This window comes from Chroicocephalus ridibundus, chromosome 3, assembly GCF_963924245.1.
Source record: "Chroicocephalus ridibundus chromosome 3, bChrRid1.1, whole genome shotgun sequence".
Taxonomy (NCBI): Eukaryota; Metazoa; Chordata; class Aves; order Charadriiformes; family Laridae; genus Chroicocephalus; species Chroicocephalus ridibundus.
Genome location: NC_086286.1, coordinates 79,011,422 through 79,026,825, shown reverse-complemented (window position 1 = coordinate 79,026,825; position 15,404 = coordinate 79,011,422). Strand labels below are relative to the sequence as shown.

The 15,404-nt window shown below is 36.3% G+C and overlaps 1 protein-coding gene across 12 annotated transcripts in view; it reads left to right on the top strand.

Annotated features, from left to right (window-relative positions):
- The window catches only part of ARMC2 (armadillo repeat containing 2), a 114,305-nt gene that overhangs the window by 75,268 nt on the left and 23,633 nt on the right, over window positions 1-15,404 (top strand). For 11 of the 12 annotated variants that reach the window (XM_063329814.1, XM_063329823.1, XM_063329822.1 and 8 more), the window contains 4 exons: window positions 313-415; window positions 3,004-3,224; window positions 7,442-7,587; window positions 9,863-9,962. In XM_063329814.1, the coding sequence (XP_063185884.1) occupies window positions 313-415; window positions 3,004-3,224; window positions 7,442-7,587; window positions 9,863-9,962 (570 nt within the window). The remainder of the gene's footprint in view (window positions 1-312; window positions 416-3,003; window positions 3,225-7,441; window positions 7,588-9,862; window positions 9,963-15,404) is intronic. The other variant, XM_063329821.1, reaches the window with a different exon arrangement.

The window sequence follows — 15,404 nt, the reverse complement described above, 5'->3', positions numbered from 1 at the left end:
AATTAGAGAAATAAAATTGTGCAAGTTATTGATATGCTACCAGCAGAAAATACATAAGAAGTTTGTATATAATGTTATTTTAAAGTCAGTCAGCACAGTTTGCTAAATAGAGCTTAAACTAAATAGGTTTCAGAATCCTTTAGTTCTGCAAACTTTTCAGTTTGGCTCAGTGTACTGTCAGGTTTTCAGCTGGAATTTAATAGATCTGTGAGAATACAAGTTTGCCAATGTGTCTGAGCTTGTAAAATGTTATGGCGCATTTTTGTATGTAGATTTTAGTTGTGATTTTTATGTCTATTACTTTATTTGCAGATGAAAGTGGATGGAAAAAATCTTCTCGGTGTTTGCAAGCTTGCATTTAAAATTTGCAGGAATGAAAAAAATGATTACATCATTCAAAATGATAGATTATTGGGTATGTATTCTGTTCTTGTATATAAGTTAGATGTTGAAATTCAATAGTTAATCATCTTTCAAGAACCATTCTCACAGTTAATGCAGTAAAAACTGCCTGCTAAGTCAAACTAACGGTCCATCTAGTCTGGTATTCTGTGTGTAATGATGGCAATAGGGGATGCTGTTTAGGGAGAGCATGGAAGCCTAGGAATTTCCTGTGATCTGTTTCCCTGTAGTACCCTACCATCCAGAATTGTTACATTCTATTAGGGACATTAGGTGGTGCGTCCCTGCCTAATCGTTTTTAGTCTCTGTTTATAGATCTTTTTTTCATTAATTTGCCTAATTCCCTTTTGAACTTTCTGGTTCTGTCTGCCTCTACAGTTTCATAGAGCAACAAGGAGAAGTTCTGTCTCCTGTTTTAAACCTATCTACTTTTCATCATACCCCTGCTTGTAGTTTTGCGGGATTTGTAAGTTTCTTCATTCAGCTTACCCTCCACTTCACAAATTTTTAAACCAGTCATATCACGTATCTCTGCCTTCTCTTCCGATTGAGGCATCTCAGCCTTTTAGCTCTCTCTTTGAAACGATACTGTGTCGTTCTCTCAGTTGTTTTAGTAGCCCTTCTCTGTACCTTCTTGAACTCCAGTAGATCTTTCTTGAATTGTACAGAGCAAAATTGTCTATACAAGTCAAGATGTGTCCGCACCAAATTTTATAAAAGTGAAATAAAGCTGTGTTGCTGGCCATCATCAGGAAGGATATTGAGACTAATCATTGGCTTTTTTAGCTGCTGCTGCACATTGAGACAATGGATTTGGAGAGTTGTCAGCAATGGCTCTAAGAACTCCTTCACAATTGTAACCGTATTTATGTTATCCACACACACCTTGCAAATATGAGAAATATGAAGAAAATGACAGTGTATGAATGATACTCAGTATCAATTGATAGTAATTCCTTTCATTAAAACTTCATCATGTTTTATTAACGTAGGCCTTGACCTTGCAAGCATTTATTGCAAGTGCATAAGTTAAAGTATATGTGTATATCTGCTTAAACAGATGAGAGTATTGATGGTCTTAGAGTTTAGTATGTGAGTGTTGTCAGAAATAAAGACCAGCTAAGCCTTTCCAGTAGTAAGATCAACAGGAAAGGACTTGGAGAAAAGAGAACAGGTCAGATAGCTCAACTGACTTTGGATACTGAAAACTACAGTTTTGTAGAGATTAGCATCATACAAAAATCTGGACAAGCTGAGTGCCTATGTCCGTGTAAGCATTGGTTTTTTTCCTCTCCTTTCTGTCTTCATTCACTTTTCTTTCACTTGCTCTTCTTTCCCTGTATTTTAAAAAATAATAGAGGAAGGAATGTTTTTGGTAGGATTTTGTTTGTTTGTTTATCCACTCTTTATGTTTTGGAGCTACCTCATCCAGGCTAAAGATGATGAACTTGAGTTATCATCATAATCACCCAGATTCATGTTGCAGTCACTGGGTTATAGGTTCAATTTCTTTTTCTTTCTCTGGCCCTGTGAACTATTTATGTGCATTGGAGTAACTCCAGAAGAAGAAATACCAGTTCATCCCAAAATAGACAACTACTGTTCAAGACCCTGTTTGCTACTGAGCAGAGCAGGGACCTGAAACTGATCTCTCACACTGCCATAACCCAAGTGGTTTAGCTGGCTGCTAGGCAGTTGGTGAAGGTGAGAGTTTGGGCAAGAGCCTAAAGTGTGTGTACTTCATCCATATACACCCATGTACTTCAGTTGAGACAGAAAAAAACTTTAGAAATTTCTTAAGTTTAATGAGAGGAAAAAATATTTTTATTCAGCTGGATGGAATGCAGGAAGCAGAATTAAGTATCAGTTTCAATCAGTTACTAGAAATTCAAAAGTATAAATTTGGTTAGGATTACTTATTGAAGATACACTCATCAAATTCAGAATGTCTCAATTTTTAATGTGAAAGATACACTGGGTTTGTGCTAACAGCTGTTAATTTTAACATTTCAGATATCTGACAGTGGCAGCATAAAGCAAAACTTTTACAATAACTTTACCTACATAAAAAACTAGATGACCTTTAGAAGTCCCTTCCAACCCAACACATTCTATGATTCTATGAAAAAGTAAATCTAAAAAGGCTACAAACAGACTTCAAATGTGAGATTTGAATTACGCAGCTGTACTTTTTAGTGCTCCATTTGAGTTGCTTTAAGACGTTTGATTTTTAAGGAAGTAGTAGGAATAAACCTCTTTAGAATATCTCAAGTTTAGTACACAAAATTCCAGGCACGCAAAATCACTTCTGCAAATCTTGACTGAGGATTTCAATGACTACTGCTATGTGTTTACAACTGATGCTGGTTCTTGAAGCCTGGGAGAACAAAAGTCAGGCCCATTCTCTTATTCATCAATAATTGTTTCTTGGTTTCAATCCAAATACCCAATTTTTCTACCCCACTTATTAGAAATATAAGAGTTCAATCTGAGGTGGGGTTTGTTTTTTTTTTTTTTGCAATTGTGAATCTCTTAAATGACTGGACTGTATCAACTATAAATGTTAATATTAGGCTTTCTGAATAATAATTTTCCTTTTAGATTGTTTGTTGGAGGTCCTGAGAACTGAAGATCTACAAAAAAACAGTGAAGCTCTCCTGTATTGCATGGGAGCTATAAAATTCATGTCTGGAAATGCAGTACTCCTTAATGAAATGGTCAACAAAGGAGCTGCTGAAATGTTGCTGCAATTAATGAAGCAGATTAATAAAGTAAAAGAAAATGACACATATTTCTCCAACTTGGGACACTTATTAGTCCAGGTTAGCTTTTACTTTTATTTCTGAAAGTACACACTTCAAGGTCAAATTAAAAATTTAATTAGAGGAGATAAGCTAACTCCGTGTGCCACTGACAGAGTTGTATCTGTATTTGAATAGGCTTCTCTTTAAGGCATTTACATCAAGTTGTTCAGGACCTAAATTTAATTATCATAGATATTTTTGTGTAGTCAACTTTAAAGGGTTTAGAAATTCTGAAGTTAATAGAAATATTTTTAGATACCTAATAAAACCAGTTCGTGCACTTTATGGTGCTGACAATGTTCTGGATATAGTAAACAGATAACAATGTGTTCCCTGTCTAAATTCTTTAAAATGAAATAATAAATACAAACTGATTCTGCAATATTCTAGGCGACTATAAAAAGCTTTGTATTGCAAGCACTATGTTACATTTTTTAAAATGCATAGGAAAATATAGTTACGTTTATTTGACAAAGTATTTTTGAAAAACTGTAATATCAGGAAAAGGTAGTTGTAAAAGCCAACACTTTCTGAATCTTTTTGAGGGCAGCAGGCTCAAAACTGTCTTTTCACGTACGAGGTACCTTGGTGAGTGGTGCCTATGAAAACTAATCTGCCCTAAAACTGTTTAAATCTTACTGGTTTAGAAAAAAAAATATGTAGCTAAATCTTAAGTTATACATAGGCTGTGGGGTTTTTGTACTGGTATTTGCTGGCTGCTGTTGGCATTGATCATGTAATACATATAATAGGAATCCTGTTGAGTAGAAAGAGATGGAAATTTATGTTAAATAAAGTTTTTGCCAGTTGGGGAATTTGAAAAAAACAAATGATGTCCAAGTAATAAAACTAATGAAACAGATAATTTTTAGCTGTTAGAGTAGCTGTCTGAACTTCCCCACGACTTTGCAGAACTGTCTTCTCTCCTGTTATTTGTATTTGGGATACACTTAGTTTTTTAAATCAAGGGTTTAATTTGCAAATACATGAAAGAAAAATGTTACATTTTACACTTTTTGGCGGGTCATTTTTATCTCTGCTGTTTTCAGTATGATTGGAAGTGTAGCAAAACTGTTTTGTACAGTTTGAATAGACTGACTGTTTCCAAGAAGGCCTCAAGTATTTTGTGGAAAAGTCAATACTGACAACTGTCTCCGTTGAAGCTGCTGTTCAGCTTGTTTGTGTTCTCTTCTGTAGTAGTACCGATACTTCATTTTTCTTCCTTTTGTGAGAAAAGCAGTGATTCCTGCTTCTATGGAATTCCTGTGTGACTTTCTCGTATCGGTTTCTTCAACAAATCTACATTAACGTGCACCATTTCTTCCATGTGAGTTAATTGTTCAGTCATCAACAGACAGATGTAGGCATAGTTCTGTTTTCAGGGATATAGTATTGAAGAAAGCGTCTTCTGTGATTCAGGTCTTCGGAATAAAGGAAGTTTTTGTGGCATACTTTTGACTTGTAGCAAAAGATCAAATATCCAGTAACATACAAAACTAATGAATAAATACAAGTCTTCAGTAATAGAAAACAAATTCTATTGGAGGAGAAAAACACCTCAAATAAGAACAGTGGTCTCTGAGGGAGGCTCCACCATCTCTTAACCTTGATAACTGAAGTGTCTCAGTTAACTGGGACCAACTCGTCATTGTTTAACCATATAATTGCACAATCAGCAGATGGCAATGTTATATGTAAACTGGCCAGGTCATTTTTGGGAATAAAGACCCTCTCTGATTCCTTCATTGTTGCACAATGGGTTTTATGCAGAAGTCCCACAGTACAATAAAAAAAAAAGTTTGTAATAATAATTATTTTTCCTTAATAGAGGACATTAAAGCAAGGTCATCTTTGACTCATTTTATATTGCTTCACCTAATAGTCTGATTATATTTATATGAAATATGGAAATGCTTATTCAAAAGCCGAGGCTTTTGAAATGTCACTGACAAGACTTAACAAGTACTCCACGTTCTGTAATTGAAAAGCACTTAAATGTCTTCTCCTTTAAAAATAGCATTTGTCTGCTGTTAGATTTTCTGTTTGGGTGAATTTGATCTTTCACATGGCAACATAAGGATTAGGGTTGGTGGGGATTACTAGAGCCAATTGTTATGCATTTCTCCCTGAATCATGGTGTCTGCTTTGAAGCAATTGGAATCTCTCTTGAATTCATCTGCTGTCTGGCTAGCTTCTATTATTTTTTTTAATATGTACTCTTCAAATTTCAGTTGTGTACTAACTGTTCTTTTGTGGATATATACTTCTGTGAACTTCTGAATTTCATTGTCTCGCACGTTTCAGTGTATACATTATTTTGTGTTGACTTTCTCTCCAGCCTCTCTTTATCTGAGGATAGCTCTTGATAGAATTTACTGCTGGAGAATTTTGAACTGCCTAACTGTCTCAGGCAGTGAAAAATTTTATTCTCTTTTTGGAGACCTCTGCACCATTATCTATTGATAAATATTTTTTTTTTTTTTCATCATCTAATATGTAAGTTTCTTTGCTGCAGTGAAAGCACTGGTCTGGGTTTGAACAACACTTTTAATATGTGGTTTATCCTTCATTTTCTTTATTGGGAAGTTTAGCTAAAGCGCAACAAACGTCATCCTAGGCTGACTGTGAAAATGTTGTATGTGAGCGCTGAATGGAGTCTTCTGTGGAATTTTTCCACCAAAACTTTTGAATAGCCAAGTATTTGATCAGAGGATTTTTATTTTAAAATATTTCTCCAATATTATGTTGATTTTTGAAGCATTGTGACTTGTGAAGGAATGCATATTTGGAATTGTATTTTTTGCACTTGTTTAGTTAAAATAACAAAAAACTCCAGGTGTTGTCTTAAAATGTGAGCAATATGAAGCAAATGGCTTCCATAGGTTCCGTTTCTGTTTATTCTGAATATAGTACACATTTCATATTTAGTGATGAAGTTAAATACATTCACATATCACTTTCACATTACCACATAATTATTTTTTCCCCTCTGTACCTTGCTTATCCATTTTGACATATTGTTCCATCTCCTCTTGGTCCGTTACAGAACATCGTGTGGTAACTGAAGACATGGACACTTTTGTCAAATTTGTTGAAGTAGGACAGCAAATTTGAAAGCTGCTGGAGAATGGACAGAGTAGTGCGTAGAATCCTATGACCAGAAGCTCCTCAAACACAGCTTAGCCTGCTCTTTGTCAGATTTTTCCTTTAAAATTAGCAATTGCATATCACTGGACAAGCTGTCCAATTCAGTGATAAAATAGTTAATTTCTGGAGTTTTTTGTGATTAAAAACAATTTGAACAGATAGTCTTTGTGCCTTATCAAGCCACATTTAAAACCAAATTGAAGTTAAATACCTTACTCTTAGAATAAGGAAAATTTGAAGAATTCCCACATTCACATTAGATTAAATGACTTCACATTAATTTTATAGTAAGTTCTGGTTTAGCTCAACAGTTAACTTACATGTAATTTCTTGTCTGGCTTTGGCATTTGAATCCCCGTACCTTGGAAGAGAACCAGAACATTTCAAAATGTGCAATAGCTGATTAATTTTGCATATCTACAAGTGATAGATATTGTACGCTTAAAACTCCTTGAAATAGAACAGTATCTTCTGAAAATATTTTGGTTTCTCCAAAATAAACTTGAGGACTTAAGCTTTTCATTTTTATACTGTTCAAATAGTGGGTTTCTCTTGATCGTGATTAAATTTTAAAATTTTTAATCAAAATTAATTTTATCATCTTTTAAAATAAATTAATCTTAGTTTGCAACTTATAGTTATTCTCAAAATTTATATTATATATCAGTATTAATTTTCAAGACTTAAATGTAAATTTGCAAAATCAGACATTATGCAAAAAATCACTTTAACCATCCACAACATTTCATCTAATTTCCAACTGGTATATGGTTGTATAGGTGCATACGAGATTTTAAAACATAAGAAAGATCATATTTCCCTCAAAGAAGGAGGTTACATGCATGCAAAGACCAGTGTCAATCCTTCATTTTCAAACAATTATTGCAATGTACACAATTTTGTTACTTACCCATTTCCTGTTATAATTTATTGGTAGGTACATACCTGCAGAACGTACTCTGGATACAGGGCGCTCGGAGTGCCCTAGACGTTATAAACAAGATCTGAGCTTTATTAAACTTTCAAAGCAGCGTGGATTCTGTTGCAAACGGCTGTGATTAATAAGTCTTTAAATATTCTATATGCAGCTGACAGCTACTTTGCGAAACTTGGCTGACTTACCTCCGGCAAGATGCCAACTCGTTTGCAATGGCGCAGTCTCCGAGCTCTGTGTGGCGCTAGAGCAGCGCATGAACGATACGGACGTCTGCACCTATATTGTCAGGATATTCAGGTATGTATAGAGCACAGCCCTATTTCTGCATGCAGTCGGGTCGCCGTTACTGCTTTGAGTGACCTCAAAGAGGGCGGGACCGAGCACTAAAATTGGAAGATTTACATTGAACTGTTCTTTTTGAAAGCTCAGTGTAGTTTTTAATGATTTTGTATAATTGTGTCTGTTAATACTGATAGAATTGTTTAATTGTAGCCATACGAGTTGGATTCATTGTCCCGGTGAAAAGTGTTTTATTGCGTTGTGTCATTCTTTGATCCCACAGGTTCTGATTGAGATTTTGAGAGTACCATTTCTTATATTTTAAAGCTACATAAATTATTAAGTACTTATTAATCCTAAAAATAGGATTAATAATGTTTTAGTATTAAATAGCCGTGTTTTAAAAAAATGAATGAGATAAATTACAAGCTTAAGTTATATCAGGAACTGTGTATTGTGAAAGAAAATATAAAACAGAAAATGTGATCAGTGTTCATTGTTTTGAGCTGCCGCAGAGTGTTTGAGGAGATTAATCTGTGGGATCAGGGCTTGAGTGTGCAGATGGAAGCACTGAAAGAATCTCAGTTTTGTGAGCAGCTCAGTGGCTGCTTCCCAAGATGTGCTTTTTAGAGGGAGATCAGTACGAGTGAATCACCCAGAAAGATCCTTTTGTGGTCTGAATAGTTCCCCAGTCAAAAATCTTCCCGTTACCAAGCACCAGTTTGCAACATCCAATGCTAAATGGGCTTGCAGACAATTTAAGGATTTTGAAGAAGTTGTGAAATTAACTGTCGGTATTTTCAGGAGGAGTTGTGTTATAAGCACAATTTATGAATGCTGTTCTGAATTAATTATTTGGCATTGCTGCTTTGTTATTGTATTGACTCATGTTCCCTGTGGCTCCATGTTCATTGAGATTCTGCTGTGGACTTCTTTTTCTGTTCAGCCCCTCCAAATTATCCATCACATTCTCCTCGCTAGGTGAGACTGGGTTGTGCTTTGAAGAGTGTCTACATAAGGGACTGTCATTCCTTCCTCTTCATGGCTAAAAACATGCAAATCTGGTCCTTTGCTGTTTGTGCTACCTGTAAAGCATGTGAATTGCTTCCCCAATTCCGTGCCACCTTGTCCACATCTGTCTCTAATTTTGTTCCTAAAAATGAGCTGAGTTCTAGCAATGATTACAGCACTTTGAGCATATTTACTTCTTCTAAGGAGAGAGCATTTCTTCTCCTTGGAAAATGCCATGAAAAGTGGGGTAATGGGTTTGTAATTAAATGTAATCAATATTTACACTGTAATTCTGACAGGGGCATTTGCTTGATCTAGAATTCAGTATGGAGCAAAAGTAATTTGTCTGATTTAAAGTTTCCTACTGTTTCCATTTTTTTTTCTTAAGTTTAGTGAACTGCATGCTCCGAGGATACAAATTAGCCATAAAATCAATTTAATTAGCTTCCTGGAAATTGCCATCACAAAAAAATATATTATACTATGCAGTACAGAGCACAGACTTGAATTTTGTTTTATCTTCCAGTAATTCAGAATGATTATTCTTTTCTCTCAGTAACTTTAAGGAGCTTCTTTGTAGAGAATACGTTCAATCTATTCAGACTATTGATTTCTTTAAGGCTGTAAGTCTTGCTGTAATTGGTTGGAGTTGAACATCAACATAGGTATTTGCTGGTTTTGCCTACGTGGGAAGTAAGAGGTTATTCTAGTTTGTTCTGTTATTGCAGTATTTCTGGTATGACCAAAGCGTGTCCAGTTCTCTATTTTTGTAATGGTCAAGGTGAGCAGTGTAGGACCGGAGCAGCTGTTAGGGAATGTGCAGGGATAAAATCGTGACTGCAAGAAGGTGCATTCTCCATGTTTGCTGGGAGAGGTGCATTCTGTTAGCGCTGTCGCTGGGCTCTACTAGATGTGCGTTAGGAAGGGACCCTTTATTTCATCTCCTGTCCGACTTCCCACGTCATCTTGACATTACAGTTCTCGCATTTAACACTGCGAAGTGCTAATGTTAGCATACGGTGCCCATATGGCAAGCAGGTTGGGAAGCTCCTTATGTTCGCTTCTTCCCGTGATTCACTGTGGCAGGGACAGCTAGACTTCTCTTGTGCTATTCTGTAACTGCGTATGCCCCTACTAGAAGTCAGAGTATTGGCGTTCATTTCATTTGTTGGAAAATACAGCTCTGAGAGTCAAAAGCAGAGTGATTCTTTTTTTTAAAAAAAGTCTTTTGTGGAAAAAAAGTGCTTTCATTCATTTATATTTTATTTTTTTACCTTTGTAGCAAACTTTCTTCCTACAGTGACTTCTGTGCAGCTTTAGCAGACTGCTCCAGATGTTACGTCTTATTTTTAGCCCTGCTAAACAAACACCAGAAGCAGCAGGTCAGTTTTTTCATCTCTTGCTTTTTATATATTAATCCTCCGATATGTCTGTGTATTATTGTGTATAAGCTTGTTTTCAGTGACCTACTTTTACGCATTTACCAAATAAAAATTTTTAATGGTTCACAGCATTTCTAAGCAGTAAATAACTGAAAGGAAATCATTTAGATTAAAAATTCAAAGCACTACAGAGGACAGATAGTTGATTAACTTATCTGTCCTTTGCATGTGTAGAAACTGTCCTTTGAGTACTCATTTTTCTTAGTTTTAAAAAATACTTCTTAAAGCAAATATTTTATTTGAATATTTAATAGTAGGAAGTTGTTGGGATTTCTCCTGCCCTCCCCTGCAAAAGAAGTGTAAAATTTCCAGAGCTAAGCAATTTGAAAGCAGAGGAAAATTTGTTCTTGGATAATTGCATAAGGTATCGGAATGTATCTCTCCTCTAGCAGAGAAAAGCATGTGTCTAGAATACCACATTTGGAACACTCACCTAGAAATAAATGTTTAGAGTTTGTCAAAATGCCTTGTATTAATGAAGTAATATTATAAGAATATACTTGCTACCAACTTCATTAGAACTTCAAGGGTCAGGTGTTGCTGTATTGTCCTGCTATATCATAGTGATTTTTCGTACATTTACTGGAGCACCGGGCTCTGGGATTTTGGTGCAGGATCACAGTTTTAAAGATTGTTACACTGCTAAGAGTGGAGTGGCCATGTATGGCAAATACTTAGCTCTATTGCCAGGTAAGATTTAAGATGAAAATAATTGCTATGTAAGGCATAGATGTTCAAAGATGGAACAAGGTTTCAAAACAGAACATTTAGTCACATTAAGTTTATTCTTAAAAGTAAGGAACTTTCTTGGCTGCTTCAGCATCTGAACTAGTTTGAGGATGTTTAGTTAACCAATAACCAATTTATCTCAGGGTTAGTAATTCCTGGAGAATTGTCGGAAGGAGGTCTTTTGTGCTGCTATTGTTAAAGGCAGTTAACGAAGGTAACCAGATCAGCTATGCTAAACAATCTATTCTTTCTCTTGCCAAATGCAAAAATAGTTTCTCCTTTTCCTGTTTACCTGCATCCCTGTTTTCTGCGGTAATACACATGGAAGAGGAACAAATATTAAGTTGTTTCTATCCTTCTAAGTGTCTGTTGATTAACATTTCTGCAGCATATCTGAGTATTTCTAGGTTCAGGCTGTTCTTGCATTGTATAGTCTTCAAAGACACTTTAGTAAAATGCTGTGTAAACACTACGTAAATAATATAAGAAATATCAAAAGCATGATATTTTACTAGATTTATAGTTATTTTTCCTTGTGAGCACTGTATTAAAAGCCCAATAAATGATGGTGCTGGGAATATGGACTTTAAATTGAGGAACATCTTCCTCTTAATCTTCATCTGTAATTTTAAGGAGAACTTGCCTAGGCTCCTGAGATAATAGCTCTGTGTCATAATGAGTTGCAGGCTCATAATCAATTGTAGGGTAAAATCTTTTTGTTGTCAGGTAGTGTTCAGAATTTAGATTCTCATTTGTCTACTTTATTAAGTGGTCCTAAAATATATCTATCTTCACTAGATTAGCATTGCTTTTTGTGTTAAGATGTCAGTTGTTTTATCAAAATACAAATTAGTAAAGAAATAGCTTGTGTATTAAAAAAACTCAGTTATTATGTTGTGATGATTATATGTGCGATGTCTTCAGAATAGTTATTTCTTACTGCAGTTTTTAAACAAGCATGCAACTGTCAGTTGTCAGCTTAGCAAAGCCCTGCAGAAACAAGAAGAGGGACATGGATAATGTAAAGCACCTCTTTTTCTGTAGTATATAATAAACACTTGAGCTGTGAGCAGTGCAAATGTTTTTCCTGAGGTGTAGTTGGCACTGCTAATCTTTCTCTTAAAATGCTGACAGCTAGTGAGTTATAGAGTGAGATGGTATGTGTTGAAAAGAAAACAAGTAACAGCAGTGTGAGTAAAATTGTCTGCTGTGGGAAGAAGCAGCAAAGAGGAGCATAAATCAGTATTATTAACTCAAGCATTAAAAATCCTCAGGACTAAGAACTGATAAGGTAAGAAAGGAAGCGTGTATATTTTCTGTGTTTTCAGGTTGCACAGTTCATGGGATCAGATTTTTTACTGGCAATCGTGACAGCTAGAAACATACCAGGGAAAAAATAAAAGAAAACCAGCATTCAGACTTTCTCAAGTGCTTTCATAACTGTGACTTTAAAAATATTGTGAAAGTAAAAATGTGAGCACTAGAAATAGGATTAATGACTTGCTCCCACACCATACACTGAATTCCACACCTGCCACCCAAATAGTCTCTGTTCTTCTCACCACGCTGCAGTTTCAGCTCTTCTCTTTCCCCCCCCCCCCCCAGCTCCTTTTGTCTCTTGGGTAAAAGAGTCAGACAGAATGGTAGAGTAGTAATTTAACACTGTGAGAAAGACTTTTGGGGAAATTGAGTTGGCAAGACTTGCTAAATTCCATGTGTCATAGTCTTAGGTAAGGAGAGGAGTACAGAAGATTGGAAAAGCTGGATCTGCAAGGTAGGACTTGGGGAATCCCACAGTGCTTTTCTACACATCTGAAGTACGTGTTCTGTTGGACTTCACTCATGGTTGGTTTTGGAGCTTACTTGTTTGGAGTAACAAAAAAGTCCTTGGTGGCTGCCACATGCCATGAAAGCTGTCAGAAATGTTCTTTTAGAGTCTCTGTCTTGCAGGATAAGCTTTGCATGCTTCTGTTTCCAGTCAGCATTGTAGACTTTTGCCCATCTCCAGAAATCTTTTAACAAGGTGCTGTTCCCCTCTTCCAATATCATTATCTTCTCTAAGCTTTTCAGATGAGCTATAGAAAGGATGACTTTCTCAGGCTGTGGTTAATGGCATAAGTCAAGAGGAGGCCATGCTTTTGAAACAGGGAGATTGCCTAAGTAAGGAAGTAGCTTCTCTTGGTAAATCAGACACTACCTGAGCTTAGGTGGCCTTTTGGGGCCCTGCCAGTTTCCATGGAATCTTTTATCAGTGTACAGGTGAGTCTATTTTCAATCCTAAGTGCACAAACACAGGGTGTGACACTGAAATTTGCATAGAAGAAATCTTGTGCCTGTTGTATAGGAAAGTCCCTTTATACTTTAGTGTAGCCTGCTTTTTTAATTAGGAGACACTTGTTAAGTATCTGACATCATTGGATGCAGCAATTGCCTATTCGACAAAAGGATAATCAGATTGGGTCTCATGAAAGGTTCACCCAGCCTACTATCCATTCTTGGCAGAGGTGAAAATCAGATGCCTAGAGAAGAGTAAAAGCAGAGCAAGCATATACGATACTTCCTGTGTTTACTTACCAAACCTCTAGCTCTTTCCATTCTGGAAACTTCCTCAGCCAGCTGTGGTTCTCTGTACATGAAATAAACCTCAGTGGACTTCTTTTCCATGAAATTCTACAGTCTCCCCTCTACCCCATATAAACGTCTAACATCTTAAACATCCATTGGCAAGGAGTTGCCATAGCAACTACACATTGCACAAATAATTCCTTTTGCTTGTTTTGAATCTGGCCTTTATTATCTTTATTTGATACCCTCCGGTTCTTATATTGAAAAGTCGGTAATATTTAATCCCTAATCATTCATTTCACAGCACTCCTGACTTTCGAAACCTTTATCACATCCTCTTGGAGTTATCTCTTTTCCAGGCTGAAGAGTCCTTGCTTACTTGGTGCTTTCTGATATAAAGGCTATTCCATACCATTGTGCATCCATTTTGCTTTTCTCAGAACTTTTTATAGTGCTGTGTCCTGTAACTTTTTTTGACATGAGGAAACCAGAACACTGTAGTTAAAATGTGGCCATGTAGTAGATTTGCATGCCTGCATAAGTTTATTTCCCAGGAATTCCCCAAATTTTATTTGCCTTCTTGACCTTCTGAAAGCATTAAACCCCCACGAGGAATCTGTCGTTAACCCCAAGATTGCTCTGCAAGTCGTTATGGTTAGTTCAAAGTCTGTAATTTTATACATGAAGGTATGGCATACATTTTATGTATGTCTGCATTTAAATTTCATCTGCTGTTTTATTACCAGTTGACTACAAATCCTTTTTCTGCTCTTTGGTCAGCCTTCATCTTTGCTACTTTGAATATCTTAGTGTCATCAGCAAACTCCTCCGTGTCACTGCTGTCACCCACTTTACCATATTGCTTATAGACAAGTTGAATGCAACAGGTCCCAGCACAGAACCCTGTGAAACTCCACCGGTCGTCTTCCACCATTGCAGGAACTGCTGATTTACTGTGTTTTCCATCCTCTAATTATTTATGTATACCAGGATGTTCTCACTTACAGCATGACTGCTTAGTTCCACTAGGATTTTGGTGAGTGACTTTGGCAAAAGCCTCCTGGAGAGCACATGGGTGGTATCAGATGGCTTGTCTTTACACGTTTGTTGATTCCTTCAAAGAACTCAAGAATTGGGTAAGTCAGGACTTAGGAGTCTTAAAGCTGATTGCATTTATCTGACTGTCCACTCATTTTATTGTTCTTTTTTATGGTTTCTTCTAATTTAACTTGTAGAGACACAAGCTTGAATCTCACTTCGATCTTTTTCTAGTAATAGATTTCATATTTGTTACCCTCGCAGTCCTTAGGCATCAAGGCAGTTTTGAGAGGTTGTACATTACTGTTAGTAATTTGGCTATTTAATTAATTAGTTCTTTTAGAACTGTTGGGTGATTATCCAGTCCTGGTGATTTGTTACTGTTTGTTTTGTCCTTGAAATTGTTGGCAGTCACTTCAGCTTTGGACCTATCCTCTGATAAGTCTTCCCCAGAGAAGGCTGTAGCATTGAGGTCCCCCCAGTTGCTTTCACAGTGTGCATGAATCAATGCAAAAAACTCACTTAGCTTCTCTCCAATGATATTTTCTTTTCTGAATGCTCCTGTTTTATCCTGATCATCAGTTAGTTCTGCAGATTCTGGCAAGCTTCCTGGTCTTGATATGTTTAAATAGATTTGTTATTATTTTTGCGTCTCTTGCATCAACTAGTAGAACTGCACTGATTTACAATTATAATTTGCATACTGCTTTACCTGTTCTAACAATCAGTTTGTCAGAAACAATTTATTAAATGAAGAATAGACTGATGTTGCCTTGTCATCCTCTGTAAGGAGATGTCTGTATTTATCGGGTTCACTGTGGCTGGATCTGCCCAGCCGCCTTCCCAAATGTTATCTACCAGGTAGCAGGTCCTAAATCACTTTATAGTCTTATGTGAGCTAGCAGGCTTGTGCAACTTTTTCCTGTCTCCGTCCAAGAAAAAGACTAATTTTTAGAGCTGTTGAATGTCCTTTTTGCTCTTAGGATTGCTACTGTTGGGAATGTTGTCACATGTAAATGCAGAGAATTTCTCCACGTTGTTTCTGGCTTT